At 45.3% G+C, this 19,231-nt stretch overlaps 1 protein-coding gene across 14 annotated transcripts in view; it reads right to left on the bottom strand.

The window, feature by feature from the left end:
* Positions 1 to 19,231, bottom strand: part of svila (supervillin a) — a 79,985-nt gene that overhangs the window by 10,962 nt on the left and 49,792 nt on the right. For 10 of the 14 annotated variants that reach the window (XR_003867792.1, XM_029699622.1, XM_029699614.1 and 7 more), the window contains 13 exons: positions 17,083 to 17,668; positions 15,851 to 16,070; positions 11,349 to 11,481; positions 8,719 to 8,769; positions 7,995 to 8,072; positions 7,296 to 7,394; positions 6,246 to 6,411; positions 5,693 to 5,788; positions 4,382 to 4,468; positions 3,958 to 4,141; positions 3,623 to 3,795; positions 1,991 to 2,146; positions 565 to 701 (listed from right to left, as the gene is read on the bottom strand). Coding sequence is in view for 13 of the 14 variants with exons in the window: in XM_029699622.1 (XP_029555482.1) it covers positions 565 to 701; positions 1,991 to 2,146; positions 3,623 to 3,795; positions 3,958 to 4,141; positions 4,382 to 4,468; positions 5,693 to 5,788; positions 6,246 to 6,411; positions 7,296 to 7,394; positions 7,995 to 8,072; positions 8,719 to 8,769; positions 11,349 to 11,481; positions 15,851 to 16,070; positions 17,083 to 17,668 (2,166 nt within the window). In the remaining variant the exon portion in view is untranslated. The remainder of the gene's footprint in view (positions 1 to 564; positions 702 to 1,990; positions 2,147 to 3,622; positions 3,796 to 3,957; positions 4,142 to 4,381; positions 4,469 to 5,692; positions 5,789 to 6,245; positions 6,412 to 7,295; positions 7,395 to 7,994; positions 8,073 to 8,718; positions 8,770 to 11,348; positions 11,482 to 15,850; positions 16,071 to 17,082; positions 17,669 to 19,231) is intronic. The other 4 variants (XM_029699537.1, XM_029699577.1, XM_029699605.1 and 1 more) reach the window with 4 other exon arrangements.

Below are 19,231 nucleotides of genomic sequence, written 5' to 3'. Positions count from 1 at the left end.
GCGGACAAGGATTTTCCCGACTTTCAAGAATTCATGAGCTATTAAGAGTGAGGTGAATAGATGTCATCTTAAAAAGCATATCCCGAGACAGACCTGTTACGCAAGTGTTGTGAACAAATCCCCAATGAGTTTTTATAGTCTGAATGATCTTTTTTTTAATAGAATTTCAGAATCAGGTCAGTTTTCTTCCTGGCCAATAAGAGCTAGAGTCTGTTTGAAACAACAGCTTTAGGTCTGCGTTTGTGTCTCGGTGAGAGTCTTCCTGTTACGGCAGCTTTTCTCCCCTCACGCACACACACCACTTCCTGTGTTGCTACGCCAACGCTACTTCCTCCCAAGGCCGGGTTTACTTCCTGCACGTGACTTGAAGCAGCACGCCTAATAACAACAGACCTTTAAAACCCACTGACAGACAGGGTTACACGTGTTCATCTGAGCATACCTACACAACGCTAACACCGTGTGGACAGCACTGCTTACAATTACATGTAACCTATGACAATGTGAGTGTATTTGATGCGTATGTATAACTGCTGAACACAGCAACAAGATCAACAGACTTACCTTAGCCTTCTCGATGACGTTGGCAAACTCTCCAGTCCAGACAAAGCAGTGATGAGGAGTGATGAGCAGAAAGCAGTCCCCGCTGTTCAGAGAGGACGCTCTGGGCTCCACTAGTCTGGTCTGGACATGCCGTCGGCCTGGTTAATATAACAGACGGACACGGATAGATATGGTATATTAGTGGTTGTTTTGATTTTGAATGGCAGTTAAGAGGCAGTTAAGAATACTTAACTTTATACATGAAGATTGTGTCCAAAACTGTTAATTGGATTTGGTTTTCCCACGGTAGAGAGAGGTGACCTGGGTAACATGATTAAGCACCACAGCTGCATGGAAGTGGTGTGGTGGCCTAAAGGAACCAAAATAACTACAACAAACACAGTCTGTTTTTAAAATATCCTCTGGAAAGGAAAGGACACCCTGGAAGAGCATCCTTCGTGGCTGTGTGTAAAAATGCCAATTAGGCTATTTTCCTCTGTGGACCTCAGCAGCACTAGGAAATGGGTTACTGTTGTGACAGATACTGTATGCCTGACCCACATGCAATAAGCAGAAAATAGGCACAATGCACACAACAGTTTCTTCCTTCCCCAGACTAAAAAACTGCCAGAAGAAAATAATAAGCTAATTTAGACGATAAGCGTGCAGCAGTCAGACAACGAAAGCACAACCAATTCCCTACACAATGGACTACTTTTCACCAGGGCCCATAGGGCTCTGATGAAAAGTAGTGCACTATATAGGGAATGTTTTGCTGCTTACTGTTCTGGATGGTTAGTCTTAGCATGCTCGTTACAGGCTACAGTGTGTCTCTGCGATTCATGGAAGACAGAGGTCTTCCCTCGTCGGTCTATTCCAGGAGGCTGCTCTCAATATCTGTCTAATCTAGGCCATCCGGCATCCCAAAACGGCACCCTATTTCCTATATAGTGCACTAGTCAAAAGTAGTGCACTACATAGGGAATAGGGAGCGATTTGAGACACAGACCAAGATATTGGTCTCCTTACTGTGACAGTACGGTGAGAGAACGCACTGCCTTCCTTCTTTGTGAAGGCAAACCATCGTCAGTATGCTGCAGATAAAGGAGTGTATATTGGAAGCGATTGTTGTTGCTGTAAAATACTGTCAGAGAGACTGCTGTGTATAATGTATTTGGGCTTCCAGCTTAGCGCTTAGCCTATTACACTGTTCCGTTTAGCATTGTTGATATGCATGTCTCTCCTAAGAACTACTAGCAGATGGTGGTGGGTGGTTAAAAGGTGAAAGCAGCATTCATGTCACCATCTAATCATCTCTGTTCGGGGGGGGGGGGGGGGGAGCGCGTGCAGCCAACCACATTCTTTCCCTGGGTTTCTTATCATGACTGATCCCAGAGTTGACTTTTAGTGAGCCGAGAGGTCACGAGAGGTCATCTGTCCGTCTCACCTTTGACCTGCATGAGCATGAGTTTCTTGTAGGGCACGGCGCTGTTGTTGGACATCTGCTCGGAGATGTTGACGCTCCGCAGGTTGACGCTGCTAAAATTCTCTTTACTGGCCAGCCCAGCCAGAGCCACCTCCGAGAATCCACTGTTCTTACTCACTGGAACAGAGATGGACCCGTCGGTTAGAGGAGTTATACACAGAAGACATACACTGAGTGTACAAAACATTATGAACAGCTCTTTACGCAACAAAGACTGGCCAGGTGAAAGCTATGATCCCTTATTGATGTCAAATCAGTGTAGAAGAAGGGGAGGGGACAGGTTAAAGACGGACTGAGACAGTTGGGAAATGAACTGTGTGTGTGTGCCATTCAGAGGGTGAATGGACAAGACAAAAGATTGAAGTTCCTTTGAACGGGTTACAGTAGTTGGTACCAGGCGCACCGGTTTGAGTGTGTCAAGAACTGCAACGCTGCTGGGTTTTTCCATGCTCAACAGTTTCCCCTGTGTATCAAGAATGGTCCACCACCCAAAGGACATCCAGCCAACTGTGGGAAGCATTGGAGTCAACATGGGCCAGCATCCCTGACTAATTGAAGCTGTTGCAGCTCAAAATTAGGAAGATGTTCCTAATGTTTTGTACACAGTGTAACACACACACAGTGCCACCTCTGAGAAACCAGAGTTCTTATTCACTGGAATACAGAGAGACCGAGTAGGAGATATATAGATGCATCATATACACAGTTGACTTATAAACACACATATTGTACATTATACACAGAGACCGACTGCACACACACACACACTACAGCTGAAGATTTTATAAATACTAAAATGTAATGAGATTAAAAGCAACACAATACTCCCAACCCTGAAATACAAGAGTGTTCCTAAAGTTATTAGAACAAAGCCCAGAACCTTTCAGGGCCCCCGGTCTCATGGAGTGTTTTTATTATTCTCCTAAGAGATGGAAAGAGGAAGTTGCGAGTTTCAGTTTGTAGCTTTAGTGACGCTGTTATCTCCGACACAGCCCGCTGAACAAGTTACCCTACTCACAATGGTAGAAAAACAACAGTGAACTTTTGAGGATTGCTTTGAACAATACCAGGAAACAAGGCTGCGTACCAAATGTCTATGGGACCTGGTCAAAAGTAGTGCACTACGTAGGGAATAGGGTGCCATTTGGGATGCCGCCAATGCGTTTAAATGTAGATCCCCTTTTACAGCTTTTACGTCTCCTGTCCCAGGATTCATGGTGTTAAACTTATTTATAGAACAAGGCCTGATTTGAATCAGTTCAAGCAGTGTAGTTTAGGGAGTAGATACGAATATAAACATTGAAAGTGTGCTCTGGAAAGTCGCCTGTCGTGGGACATACAGGAGAACACTTTCCCATGGTGCTGCTGTGGTTGTGTTAATGTGAGTGTCAGTCACACATATTGTAGAACAGCCTCCCATAGCACTACAAAGTACACCAGCCACCTCTGCATAGCCTGGTTTTTACTTAATTTACAACTGAAATGCCGGGATTCTTTTTTCCTCCTCTTCAGACAGCTGAACCTCTTGCCAACCCTGCTCTCATTCCAGAACCTCTAGCATGACCTAGGCTACAGGTTGTTGAGCTGACTCACTCTTCTCCTCCTTCATCCTCTTGCTCTCCAGCAGGCCGATGTTGAGTCTCTGCTCCGTGTACTCTTGTCTGATGTCGTCTCTGGCCGCCAGCATCTTCAGAGGGTTCCTGGACGACTGGACGTTGCGCACCGGACGCACGGACCGCTTGTGTTGCACCATGGCGGAGGTCAGCCTAGGGAGGGGAAAGGAGAGCGCTCAGAGTTCAACAGGAAGCAGGTGCCAGGTTTTTACAGTGTTTACTCAACCCTGACCTCTGCACTGTGTGTGTGTGTGTGTGTGTGTGTGTGTGTGTGTGTGTGTGTGTGTGTGTGTGAGCGCGCACGGGCGTGCTTACTTGGGCATCTGTGTACCACCGAAAATGTCGTCAAAGTCATCGTTGATGTCCACCTTGCTGTTCATGTTCAGGGGCATCTCAGCCACTTGGCGGTAGAACTTATCAAACATCTCATCATCCAAGTTCATGACCTCTTTGACCGTCTTCTCCGTCACCGTGATGGTTGACTCACGCAGGCCGCCCACTGACAGGGACAACACGGAAGACGGGTTATCTAAGGCCTCAAAAGAGAGACAGTCGCTGCCAATTTGTGCTTCTCCCCCTTGGCTTTAACTCTTTCATGTTTGCAGATCTGAAGGGTCTGGATAGGTATGAGCAGTGAAGAGGTAGAGCTTCCGCCATATTGCTTCCACCTTACAGCTCTGCAAACATCACAGGGTTAGGGTCAAGGGGGAGGGGCCGTATACTAGAACAAGACACTGACCTTTACTGTTCAACCTGCCCAGGAAAGACTCCAGCTTATCCAACTTTCTGTCTGACTCCAGGTTCATGTCCGGTTTTGCCTCGATCTCTGCAAAGCAACATAATAGCACAGGAATTACTCTGAATGGCGAGTGACAGACGTCTACACTTAGTCACTGTCCCAAATGGCACCCTATTCCCTATAACCTTTGACCAGAGTGTGCATTTAAATGAATTTAGAAGAGATCCATCCATAGAAAAATGTCAATCACATGCACCAGATATGTGTCAACCTGGAATAGCATGTGTTGATTGCAATTAAGTTGACATTTAACTCTCTCGTGCATAAATGCTTTTCAGTTAGTGAGGACAACCAAAAACTATCCCAGGGTTTACATTCAATTAGACATTGGTTGCCAGACAGAATTACAACGATCACAGTCACACCAATAATTCCTGTCGCTATAGTGATTACACGTGTCGTTTAGAAGATGTACCATGCATACAGCAAAATCATTTTGAAAACACCTTCAGTATCAGATATTTCCTTCATTTCTCATTAAAGGAAAATAAAGATGACTGATTATAACCCACTCTCAACATCGGAAAAATTATTCCGTTCTGTAGGTCAGTCCTAAGTTTATTGGTACATACAGTAGTTTTGTAGTGATGGAAATAAAGTTGAGTGGAAAATACTTTTCAATAACCCGGATGGGATAAACAAGACTTCGAGATTTTGTTCATGGTGTTTACATTGGGACGGCATGTGTCTAATGACAGTTAAGGACACAACCCAGTCACAACCGTTTACCCCAAACGACACAACCCAGTCACAACCGTTTACCCCAAACGACACAACCCAGTCACAACCGTTTACCCCACACAACCCAGTCACAACCGTTTACCCCACATAACCCAGTCACAACCGTTTACCCCACACAACCCAGTCACAACCGTTTACCCCAAACGACACAACCCAGTCACAACCGTTTACCCCACACAACCCAGTCACAACCGTTTACTCCACATAACCCAGTCACAACCGTTTACCCCACACAACCCAGTCACAACCGTTTACCCCAAACAACAAGGTGAGTAAATGGATAAGGTGAGGCCTCACATGACGGAGAAAGAGAGACAGCAGAGAGGAGAGGTTCTTGCAGAATTATTATTTTATGCCCTTCTCACTGTGAACTCGTTCAGTCCTCCTCAAGAGTTTAAACGCTTGGACTGGTCTAATAAACATGCTAAACTATCTATCTTCACCAATCCGATGCTTTTAAGTCAATCAGGGCAAGTAAACGAGTGCACACAGCCAAGTTGGGCTACTGACCTTCTAGAGGCTTGGAGATGGCAGGAGTGGTGTTCTTGGGTTTGGAGAGGAGAGACATGACAGGGCTGTTGATGAGAGCTGAAGGAGAAGCCAGACCTGAAACAGACACACGATATAAATGGGATGTTCCACTATGTGAAACAACAGACGAGACTTGGAGTAAATGAGGGCGTGACTGGGGACAGGAAACGCGTCTGTCTGTCTGACGGGTACCGCACCTAATGTAGGTCATACTGCTAATTGGATTATAGGGGGTCCATTAAAGAACTTCCTGCACAAGTGAAAAAAATAACAAAATTCTAAACAATTAAATGGTCATACAGTATACACCGGATAGGTGCAGTGAAATGTCTTTTACAACTGCCTGAGTGAAAAAAGGAACTGCAGGATTATATGGAATGGGTATAACAGAAGTGGGAATTGACACCGTAGACCACTTTCTATCTACTGACTACACAAACCCTAGCTCTGTGGATGCGTGATCGTATGCACGCACGTGTTTTGCCGCGGGGGTGTGCGCGTGTGTATCATACAGCATTAGATGACCCCTGACCTTTCTTGACCATGCGTGCGGCCACGGTGAACTGCGTGGAGTCGTTGGCAGCCCCGAGGCCCTTGGACTTCCAGGCCTCCTCTCGGGCTACGATCAGCTGCTTCCTCTCCTGGATAGACATGTCTATACGGCGGCTCTGGGTCTCCTCTCCTCCTCCCATCCTCTGCTAGGAGAACACACACGAGGTTAGGGGGAACTGGGGTGTATTCAGTGATGTGAAGCACTGGCTGTGTCCCAAATGGCTCCCTACTGTGCACTACTCTTGATGGACCCTGGTCTAAAGTAGTGCACTATAAAGGGAATAGGGTGGCATTCAGTGAGGTGAAATGTTCAGAACTTTGAAGATCGTACTACACCACAACCCCACAGATATTACTAACTAATATATCATCTCCATTCACTAACTGTAGCAAACCACTGAACAACAAACAACCCCCTTGGCTCAGAGTGGCCGACATACTCACAGGCCTCCGCATTAAAATAAATGCCTGGTGTCTTACTCTCGCAGATCCACAGACTACCCTTTAGAAAACGGCCTTCCCCATCACATGAATGGACCGGTTTGACAGAGAGAAGTGAGAGAATGCAGATAGTGGATGAACGGCATGAATGCACAGTACTCTTTTACAGTTTATCTACTGTAGGAGAACCCAATCACAACAGAAGCAGAACATGGGAGTTGGAAGACGTCACGACCAGCACAACACAAAGCGTCACAGGCATGTCGAGCACACACACATTTTCACCTGTTAGAATTATGTTTTTCAACCACACAAATGCTAACACCCGCAAAAAGCTAATTTACATAAGTATACACACACATCCTCAAAACAAGGGTCCCCTAGACACCAATATTCTGTAGCGTATGACCGCAGGGCTACCTGCGAGTGTGTGGGTGCGTCACAAATAGCACCCTATCCCCTACATAGTGCACTACTTTTGACCAGGGCTCCTCACTCTGGTCAAGAGTAGTGCACTACATAGGGAATAAGGTTGCCATTTGGGACGTAGCCTGTGACTGTTGACTACTGGAGAGGGGGAATGTGTCACCTTCCGTCTCCAGGGGTGCCTTTCATCCCTAGCCATAGAGGGACTGGTCACTGTGGATGTGGGGGGGCTGAAGATGCTCGACGTGGGGGGGCTGGTAGCCTTCATTTGACCAGGAAGATGGGTGATGGGAGGAGGAAAGGAAGAACAGAGGAAGGAAAGAAGAGGGGGTGAAATGAGAGGAAAGAGTGGAGGATGCAGCCAAAAACAACAACAAAAAAGAGCTAGCCAGAAGCCTAGCCAAAAGGTGTGACATTTCATCTCGCCATCACCATGAAGCGTCAAAGCTATGAAGCGTCAACATCACTACAACGCCTCCAGACGCATGGCTAGCCCTCTAGGAGTAAGAACAACTCTGAAGAGTCCTATAATTGCAGGGTAGCAGATTTAACAGGAGAGTTGGAGCAGAAAACAGTCAGAGACATTTTCTGGGAGAGTATACAGTGGATATAGTGAACATGCCTTCATAAAGTAGATGAGCTCACCATGGTAAGATACTGTATGCCTACAGACGCATCATGATCTTTGGTATAGATATTTGGTAATAAGCACGTTATCGCGAAATAACACTAACTGCATAAAGCATAGAGGCTTTAACAGCTTAAATTTTTTTTTTAAAACCAGCTCAGACCAGCCGGCAGCTAGGTTGTCTATGCAAGCAGGTACAGTATGAAGGCCATTACACCGGATGCATGGTCTCACCTGGCTGTACTGATCGACACTTAGATCCCCGTCAGGGAGATCAGGAGGAGGAGAGAAAGGGGTGGAAAAGACCGGCTCCTATTGAGGGAGGGCCAGGGAAGACAGACAGGTTCCCACAGATGGACAGAAAGGACATAATCAATGACAGAGGGGAATAAACAATGATACCTCCAATCTGTTATACAGATCTGTAATTTGACAGTGGTTTGTAAATGGGAATCACTGTCATAGCTTACACGCACACCTTCATCCAACACATTCAACACATTCAACATCACGCAGTTTATACATTTGGGTTTAATGGCTGTATGGACAAGGAATACGAGCTGGTGAATTGGTTTCAGCAACAATCCACAATGAAATCACCACTTCACACACACACGATGAGACTTGAAGCTACAGCATCAACCACAGTTAATATGACCCCTGATGAGCGGCAGGACTGAATTAGAGCAGGCCACTCGCACCACGGTATTAAATGAAAAAACTGATAGGGTAAATTTCCCAAAATTCCCAGGATTTCAAGTAATCCCAGTTGCAAGATTCCCGGATTCAGGTGGGAATAAGCAGGGAATCCAGGAATCCTCCAACCCGGGATTTCAGGAAAAGCTGAGAAGTTTGAGAAGTTACCGGAACGTTGCAACCCTTCACCCGTAAAGCACCACTAGTAGTGTATAACACGCCAGGGTGTGTGTTAGCAGGGAACCTAACACACCGGTCTTACCCAGAGCTGATCAGACACAGCCAACTCATCCATCATCATCATCCCTTCCTCCTAAAGAAACACAGCAGGGAGAAAAAAGGACAAGTGTTCTTTTCTGTAGACTAGGTTGTCATCCGCATGGCTGACCCAGAACGTCAACCGCTCTCCCTCTAAAACCGTCACTGATATTTGGATTATTGAGAGGTTGAATTTGAAATACAAACTATATTCCAGCAGGTGTCATTCAAACAACGTTTCTAGGATCAACACTTTTTTTTCCCACTTTCAGTCACTGAAGTTGCTTTTTTTAGCTGTACTTCTAAGCATTTTAAGCAGTGACTCAGTGTAGCTCAAACTCTTAATAAGCATGGACCAATGACATCCCATAAAGGGGTTGTTTTTCCCTAATCTCTTCAATTTCTACTGTACTGTAGGCTGCAGTACATCTCCTTTGATCTCAGAAGGGAGGTGGTCTTGATTGAGCTCACTGGCAAAAGCTGAACGGGAGGATAAAACTATTTTAAAAAAGAAATAAAGAGCGAAAACAAAAACATCCATCCTTCCTCATGATTTCCTTGGAAGCCCTAAGCCTGGCCTGTTTTAGTTGATTCACTACTCCATCATCATCACTACTCCAACATCCATCCTTCCTCATGATTTCCTTGGAAGCCCTAAGCCTGGCCTGTTTTAGTTGATTCACTACTCCATCATCATCACTACTCCAACATCCATCCTTCCTCATGATTTCCTTGGAAGCCCTAAGCCTGGCCTGTTTTAGTTGATTCACTACTCCATCATCATCACTACTCCAACATCCATCCTTCCTCTTGATTTCCTTGGAAGCCCTAAGCCTGGCCTGTTTTAGTTGATTCACTACTCCATCATCATCACTACTCCAACATCCATCCTTCCTCTTGATTTCCTTGGAAGCCCTAAGCCTGGCCTGTTTTAGTTGATTCACTACTCCATCATCATCACTACTCCAACATCCATCCTTCCTCTTGATTTCCTTGGAAGCCCTAAGCCTGGCCGGTTTTAGTTGATTCACTACTCGTTTCACTTCTATGCTTTGATCTCAACTTTATACATTTAGTTTCTTCAGTGTTCTTAGTTTAATCTACAGAGGTAAAAGATCAGGGTGTGTAACCAATGAAGCATCTCAGAGTAAGAGAGCTGATCTAGGGTCAGGTCCCCCCCTGTCCCTGTCCATGTTATTCATTGTGATTTAAAAGGAAAAACTGATCCTACATCAACAGTTCTACTTTGAGATACTTCATGAATACGGACGCAGGTATTAAAAGCCTTCTTTTGGTTACATTTAAAAAAAATTTTATATCCTTTAAGGGCGTAATGATTTGACAAGAGCAGTGTGCATTTTGTTCTGGACTAGTGTCATCGCATGTGGAACACCAGGAAATATTTTCATTCAGTTATAGTCAATAAACACTTGTGTTACGACAAAAGCTGAAAAAACATGGATTGGTGAGCCAAAACATGGTGCATGGACGGAAAGGGGATAGATACGTTTGGAGAATAGTTCTAAAAAGAGGTATGTGGAAAAATCACCCTTTAAAAAACTCACAAAACATAACAACTACAGTGCGCATGCAGAGATTGAAATAAAGGTTTATTTTAGATGGAAAAAAAGACATGCAAACATAAGGAAAGACAAATAGACAGAATAGGAGAAGTTATATAGGAGAAGTTATATAGAACATGCAATGATTATAGTAGGCTAAAGACGAGACACGCGCAGGTCTGAAAGAAAACAGTAGACAAATGAAACATTCAAATGACAGAATTCGATTCATAGCCTCATGTTTGCCAAATAAATGTGCAAAACTAGAAAGCACATGTCTGTCAAATCAATGAATACATTTCCTGATATTTCACAGGTAGTTCTCTTGGCCAGAAAACCTAATTAAGGAAACTATGCCAACCTTACATATATAATCTGGTCTTCGAAGTACTACATTTACTTGGAAACAACCGTACAATGTCTTCAGAATACACACGGTGACCTAACAATTTACACAACTTAGCTGTTAATACAGTACTACATATATCTTTCCAAAAGGCATCTGAGTAATCACCAATGACTATCATACTTGAGTGTAAGTGCAGTTGAAGATATGAAAGGCAGTTCTGGTACAAAGAATTGCCTCGGGAAGCTTATAAGCGTCATAAGTAGCATGCTTTATAAGTGAATGGACAGACACACAATATAGATGACAACATACACAACACCTCTGTTTAGAGACACCCACAGCTGTGACTTAATATCCATTCACAACAACTTCTTATTCAACTAATCATTACACTTCATTTATGGTTCATTGATACAAATGAAAGGTGTCTGAAGGCGATAAGGGAAGGAAGCAACAAACTCTGCACATAGGATTCATTCATTTAGGCAAGTGTTTTTACAATTTGCCCTTTTGGGTTCACTTGATTAGAAAAGTAGGCAACAAATTAAGGTTTTTGATTTCCCCAAAATGATGGCTGAAAAAACAGCCTATTTGACTAGTTTTTATCGCATCAGTTTCAGCCAAAAGGCTAAGCATGTGTTTGTGTAAAGTCTATAGTAGAGGTGGAGTTGTCTGACTGGATGTGTGGATAAAGGACAGCATATAGAGTGGTAGTCAGGTTACCTTCTTCTTGAAGCTCTGCTCCACCTCCCATAGCTGAGTGTGGCATTCTGACACGGCCACCTTCACCACGTCTTGCTTCTTATTAATCCTGTTCCTCCAGTCCTCCTCGCCACTCTTCTTCAATAGGGCCAGCCTGAGAGAGAGGGAGACGTACAATATTAACATGCTGTGTCTGTCTCCAAAGTAAGCTTTGGCAATATGTACATTGTTACGTCATGCCAATAAAGCAAATCGAATTGACAGAGAGAGAGAGACATACAGACAGAGAGAGAGAGACATACAGACAGAGAGAGAGAGACATACATACAGACAGAGAGAGAGAGACATACATACAGACAGAGAGAGAGAGAGAGACATACATACAGACAGAGAGAGAGAGAGACATACATACAGACAGAGAGAGAGAGAGACATACAGACAGAGAGAGAGAGAGACATACAGACAGAGAGAGAGAGAGAGAGAGACATACAGACAGAAAGAGAGAGAGAGAGAGACATACAGACAGAAAGAGAGAGAGAGAGAGACATACAGACAGAGAGAGAGAGAGAGAGAGACATACAGACAGAGAGAGAGAGAGAGAGAGAGATACAGACAGGAGAGAGAGAGAGAGAGAGATACAGACAGAGAGAGAGAGAGAGAGAGAGACATACAGACAGAGAGAGAGAGAGAGAGACATACAGACAGAGAGAGAGAGAGAGAGACATACAGACAGAGAGAGAGAGAGAGAGATACATACAGACAGAGAGAGAGAGAGAGAGAGACATACAGACAGAGAGAGAGAGAGAGAGAGAGACATACAGACAGAGAGAGAGAGAGAGAGAGAGAGACATACAGACAGAGAGAGAGAGAGAGAGAGAGAGAGACATACAGACAGAGAGAGAGAGAGAGAGAGAGACATACAGACAGAGAGAGAGAGAGAGAGAGACATACAGACAGAGAGAGAGAGAGAGAGAGAGACATACAGACAGAGAGAGAGAGAGAGAGAGAGAGACATACAGACAGAGAGAGAGAGAGAGAGACATACAGACAGAGAGAGAGAGAGAGAGATACAGACAGAGAGAGAGAGAGAGAGACATACAGACAGAGAGAGAGAGAGAGAGAGAGAGACATACAGACAGACAGAGAGAGACATACACACACACACAGACAGAGCGCCACACACACACAGACAGAGCGCCACACACACACAGACAGAGCGCCACACACACACAGACAGAGCGCCACACACACACAGACAGAGCGCCACACACACACAGACAGAGCGCCACACACACAGACAGAGCGCCACACACACAGACAGAGCGCCACACACACAGACAGAGCGCCACACACACAGACAGAGCCATCAGTTTTGGTTCTGCCCGGGGACCATGGTTGTGCAACACACAAAAGACAGGTTACACAGCATGCAGTGGATCTTTTTACCCAGCTGTCCAGTAAAGGTCAACTGGAAAAATGACAGCAGCCTGTGTGAGAGCTGAACTCTGCCTCATGGAGAGATGGATGGTAGAGTTGTAGTTCGCCATAGATGCCCCTATGGTCTCCGCTAAGTCATACATTTACAATCCAGAACATCTCCTTAGCCTAGACCAAGCCGGTCACTCTACAAACTAGGTCCATTATTTAGAATGAAGAATCTCAACAAGGAGCCAATCAGAGAGCGTGGATGCTCCGACACCATGTTTGGGACCATAAAGCTCTGGTCACAATGTGTGCACTACATAAGGAATAGGGTGCCATTTTGGGCGCAGAGACAGAGTGATGCTGAGCCTAACCAGAGCAGGTCACACTGCAGGCTCCCTGTCAGCCTCATTCTGGACTATAGCTAAACACACTGATGATGACACCAACAGCACAGTCGGGCTAAACCACACTTACAACTGTCTGTCATGCTGAAACAAGAGTTGGGAGTCTGCTGCCAATGTCTGATTTAGTTTCACTTCAAATGGACAAGCCCAAGAACCCTGAAGATAACAGTGTTATTATGGCCATCAAAATAGTCAAATGTACCACTGGCAATGGCTAGCATATGTACCCGAATGGAGGTATTAAATAGACTTCAGAGGTAGAAATACTATATTCAGTTAAATCAAATCAACAAACAGGCACATACTGTAACTTCTATATATACACACACTAAATTGACTCGGACAAGACCGATCTATATTTTACTGTTAGTTGAATCACAGATAAATTCAGATCATAGCCACAGTGAATACGTTTACATACACAGTAACAATTCAATATAAAACCTGATTATGGCAGTAGGCAGATGTAAAACTTTATGTAAAACACCTTCCTCTGTTCATCTTAAAATCGGCGTACGGTAAAAATCCAAGTAAGTTTACGCGGAATTAAAAGACCTGGTTTTCTGAGCACTCTCTCAAATGATTAGGACATGCAAACACCTCAATGGAGGCCCCAGCGGTGTATTTGATCGGTGTACGAGTCAGCACCAGCCGAGTGAGCCGCCCTCCTTAGCGTGAATGGAGTTCGGAACAACAATGTATCTGTCTTAGAAGTAGTTTTACATAAACTTTATATGTTCGAACTCAGAATCAAATAGGTTTCCCAGAAATAACATGTTCGCTGTAGTAGAATGCTTATTTTGGGTTGACGATTTTCCTCGTTTATCAGAGTGCCATCAGGTAGCCTGATTTCAGATGTGTCCATGGAAACAGGATTATTAGGGACATCGTTATTCTTGCAATGTAAACGTTTTAATTAAATTACTATATTAAATCTGACTAGCCATGACAATCGCAATATTGTGTGCATGTAACCATACTCATAGTCTGTCCCTCAGACTGAAGAACAACAGCATTTATCTCCAGCTTTAGACTATATGTAACCTCGAGGGTAGAGGGCGCTTTCTAGGAGACTCCGGTAAAAGTGGGTGGACTATAAAGGGGACGCATTCCTAGTAGGAGACAGGCATAGTGGTCCTAAAGCCTGGGGCACTGGGGCCCTCCGCTCCACTCACAAACACTGCTCTGTGTCCAACCATGAGTGGGCGTCCTGTTTTTGGGGGACGGGTCAGAGAATGACGCCTGGAGAAAAGAATGGGGTTACAGAGAGACATTTGCAGCTGTAGCTGAGAAGAAGTGCCGACAAAGCAAACCGCTCGCACACACGAGACCTTGAGGCAAGAGGTTCCACAAACCGCGAAAGAATTTGTGACGTGACGCCAATGATAGATCCTTCATGCACTTCATGGATGGCTCAAGAGGATGCACCTTCTCAATTTTGCAGATAGTTCTGAATAGAGGTGGATTTCACACACACACACACGTTATTCCATTATGTCATCAATCAATTTAAAAGCCAATCCTAGCCTGCTGGGTTAACAACTGCAGCCACTCAATGGCCAGCTTGTTGACATGGGTGAACTGACTGAAACAAGCTTATGTAATTATTAGATTGGATGTGTGAAACCACTGGTCTGCAATACTGTTGTATTGGAAACATTCCAATTCCCTAAAGTAGATTTAAATGAACATATCCACAGATCGGCATTCCCCAATCGCTCCAGAGCCTGACAAAACAACGACACCGATTACAATAGACAGCAGTAGTTCATAAAGAGACTAGCCATCTAGATCCACTTTGAAAATGCTTTTCTGACTAACTGCGGAAACGCCTCAGTATATTGCTTAGCAATAGACCTAGTTCTAGAGACCGAATCTCGTCGACGAGGTTAAGAGACCTATTTACGACAGAGATGACAGTAGTGCTAAATTCAAATCCAATTCAAACTCAATTTCTGCTGCCACTAATAATATCACTGAATAGAGGTGGCTAGCTACCGTGGCTATAGCAGGTTGATTTGCAGCAGCAGCAACAGGAGACAACAACTTTCTCCCTCTAAAAGAGACAAGAGGAATGGGGTTTGTTAGTTAGAGCATCTCTCTCCCCATCTTTTTCTCTCGCTCTCTTTCGCCGACCTTCCTCCTGGGTTGCTCGGCACCAACCAACCAACCAGACAACCTAACGCCCAAAATAGATTCCTTGAACTCACGTCAAAACGAACCCAACGGTCCCTTGCTTGCTCTTGCCCTCTTTCCTTCCACCTCATTTGCAACCTACATTCCACAATGAGAGTCAAGGTGAGGCTCTCACCATCTCTATAACGTACTAATATAAGAACAAAAACAAAAAGCAGTCTTATACAGTCCACAGATCAAAAGCCGATACAAGTCGACAAGCATAAACATACCGACTGAGTCATGAGTGTCAATATCCAACACAAGTCAATCATTTAAAAAAAAAATAATAATAATGTGGCTGTCGCTGTCCCCTCTGACCGACAAACACAGCATTTACAAAAACGACACAGCCCGTTCAGACAATGTCATATGCTCTCACATGTGTAAACAAAGAATGAGCAAAGTTGCCTCGCCAATAAGAATTACCCAAAACGGATGAACGGAGACGACTACTGCTTAGAGGCTTTGCCTGGTCAACCCAGGGGTTCTTTGATGAGAAAGAGAAGAGTGGCTCACCTGTCTTTGATGGACATCTGTCTAGCTGACATGGCTTCGGAGAGCTCCATGTCCTCCTGGACCAGGCTGTGTGTGTCCCCCAGACCACTGCTGCGGTCCGTGTGCGTGTCCGCTCTGCCCAGCTCCTGAGACAGCTGTGTATGTGGAGCGAGAGACACACTCCTTAGTGGCCCTGCTGCTACTGCTGTTCTCAGCGATGACACGCTGGGCTCCGGCAGCTCTGCGCACACACACACACACACACACACAAAAAGGCATTAGGAGAGCTCCTAGCACAATCAATAACCAGCAGGCAGAGCAAAAGCCACATCAAACACACAATCATGTTCACATGAACGCACGCACACACACACACACACACACACCAAATCTACACTCACTTATCAAGAAGCTGGAAGCGGCTGATGAAAAGCGGCCACTAAGTGTTAAAAGCCTCAGCCTAGTTTCTCCTCTAGTTGTGTGAACACTAACAGAGAACCTCCCTCTACAGAAGCCACAACGTAACACAGTCCACAAAGCAGTAAATGTTCCTCTCTCTCTTCAGCTAGTTCTCCCTCTGTGGCCCCCTGGACACTACTAGCCCTCCTCTCCCAGTCTTCCTCTCTATGCCTCTCTGCCTGCCTCTCTGCATCTAGCAACGCATCTCTCTGTGCATCTGGCCACTGGCCTCTCCCTCCCTCTGTCTGTCTGTCCTGACATATTTCTTCTGACTGGTCTGTGCCCTAGCACACTGGGGGACAAGTCAAACGCTAATGCAGACTGATGAGACAAACAGGGGCGAGCCAGCTAGCGTCTACCCACTGTCAAATAAGGGAAAGCTTCAAGGGAAACCACAGCCTGTGTGTGTGAACATAATTTACAGACAACAGGAAATGTGTTTTTTTTTAACGAGAGATCAAGCCTCTGGTACTTGAAGTGTGGTAGTATTAGCTATGTTGACATGTGAGTAGTGTAGATGGATTTACTATACAACAAGAGCATAGAAGTGGGTGCACCAAGACAGACAGCTAACATGATCTGTCGGATGACCGGAATGGGAAATGAATTCATAAGACTCACACACACCGATGATCACTCATATGAGGGAGAGGAGAGAAAGAATTTCTAAGAATTTGAAGTGGATTTTTCAAAAGTATGAGTGAACAAGAGGCAAAGTGAGAGAAAGTGAAAGAAACAGAAAAGACATCCCTCCTTCCTACGGTCAGGCTTGTTCCCCTAGAGGATTATCTTACCAGTGCTGATGACCTTTGACCCAAGTCTGTCTGGGTCCTGTAGTTCTTGTGATAACGGTCTTAGATAGCCCCTCTGCTCCTGGTGCAGTCTCTGGTCCTGGCTCTCTGATCTCATCAACGAACGCTGGGGCTCCACACCCTCACCTCTCCTAGCTACACGCTGCACCTCCTCCCACTCCATCCCCCCAGACCAGGCCGGAGGCTGGGGCAGGGGGGCCTGTCTGACAACTCCCTCTGGAGAGGGCAGCTTCCTCTTCCCTCCTCCCAGACCGCACTCCTCTTCTTGGGGGAGGACTGTGGTCGTGTCAGGCTGGTGGCTCTGGAGATCCAGAGAGGACTGGTGGTGGGGGCCGGGCACAGACTTCCAGACGGCACTGAAGGGTTCTGTGATCTGGGTGGGAGGACTGGTGTGCCGGGGGATGGACCTCTCGTAGTACCCAGGGTTGGGTGCAGCAAGAGTGGCCTCGGCGGGGCTACCCTCGCAACCCCTAACCAGGTGGATGTCCCCTGCGTGGTCTGTGGAGACCGTGGCCCCAGGTCTGAGAGCTGACGAGGAGAGCTGGTCGAACCTGGCCCCGGCTTGGATCTGTGTGGAGGGAAAAGAGGAGAGGGAGCGAGACAGAGGGAGAGGAAAGAAAGCGAGATAACAGTGATCAAAGAAAGTAGGGAGAAAGAGAGGGAAAAAAACAAGGTCAGCTGGAGAGGATGAAAGTTCACTCAGCAGAGGCGCTCGTCCGCCCGGTAACAGAGGCAGCAAGGCTACCAGACAGACAATGGATCTCTAGATAATCACGCTGACTAATCACAGAGTGACTCATCGCACTTCCTGCCCGTGTGGTTCAAAAGAACTGCAGTCTGTCTAGCCAATCACAGCCCACATCACAAAGCCATGCCCGACCAGTCATGTCGCCTGCCACCCCACCCCCGACAACCACAAAGCACAATGAGTCCAGGGTCATATTCACTGGTAACCAAAAAGAAGCAGACCGAAACGGGGAGTGACCTAAGAACCACTTGTTTTCATTTTTGGTTGCAAAATCTTTTGCTACAGTCTGCACTAATGAACAGAACCCAGATGCAGCCAACATTCTGAAGGGCAGGATGAGTTCAGCCACCCACTCTGGCTCTCTATTCACAGAATCATGCTCCAAGAATAAAGGCGAATCAGTCTTTTCAAGGACGAGGAGATACTGATGCAATCATCCATTAATCCAAAAATGTCACTTCTCAACTGACAAAAATATTATAAAATCAGCGAAAAAATCTGATGTTAATCAATAAAGCGAACACCTCCTGACGTTCCCTTTTAAGAATAGTCTCATCTTCGTGGTGACATCATTTCCACATCCTGTTGTGGTCTGAAGATGTCCTACACATGAGTAGTATTAGGATTATTCAGTGGACAGCATCAAGTTCAAGGACATTCCTCATCGTCTAAGTCAAAGGACAGATTTCACTAATCACTTTTACGATGGACATAAAAACCTGTTTCCGCCGAGGTAATCTGCTCAGATTACAACACTGTACATTTAAGAGACGAGTTTGTTTTGGAGAGGAAAGTAGTCGTATCTCAAAGCTCTGTCTGAACAAGCTACACTCGTACCTTGAAACCATTAAAGGAGTGAACAATGATAAAAGGTCCGATTGCAGCCGCTTTTATCGCAATATCAAATCACTACTGAGTACCGTACTGTGATTGTTTCCTTTTGAACATTTTGATGGAAAACAAACATGGCTTCTTAGCAAAAGCAATTTCTCAAGCAAGTATTTTGCTAGGACTGTCGGATTGGGAAAACTGAAAACGAGCTGTTACTGGCGGAAGTTTGGAAGTCTTTCTTGATTGGTCTTAGAACTAATTTTCACCAGGCAGGCCAAAACACCATCCCACCAAAACAGGCTGACATTTCAGGTGATCTTTCGAAACAGCTCTTACACTTCATCACCATTTTCACAATTGAACACTATTATTCCAACCGCATAGTGTGGAGATATATTTAAAAGCCAGGAAAATCATGTTTTTGACTGCGCTGGACCTTTAAGCGTTACTGTGCTTCCCTATAATGTATGGCATACTAACCAGTCCAAGAAGTCCATTCATTCGTCCCGCTCTTTCAGTCACAACAACCTTGTTTCTAACACAGTGACTGGT

This window comes from Salmo trutta, chromosome 2 (genome assembly GCF_901001165.1).
Source record: "Salmo trutta chromosome 2, fSalTru1.1, whole genome shotgun sequence".
In the NCBI taxonomy this organism is placed as follows: Eukaryota; Metazoa; Chordata; class Actinopteri; order Salmoniformes; family Salmonidae; genus Salmo; species Salmo trutta.
The sequence above is the reverse complement of the archived record's forward strand: the minus strand, read 5'-3'. Positions and strand labels throughout refer to the sequence as shown.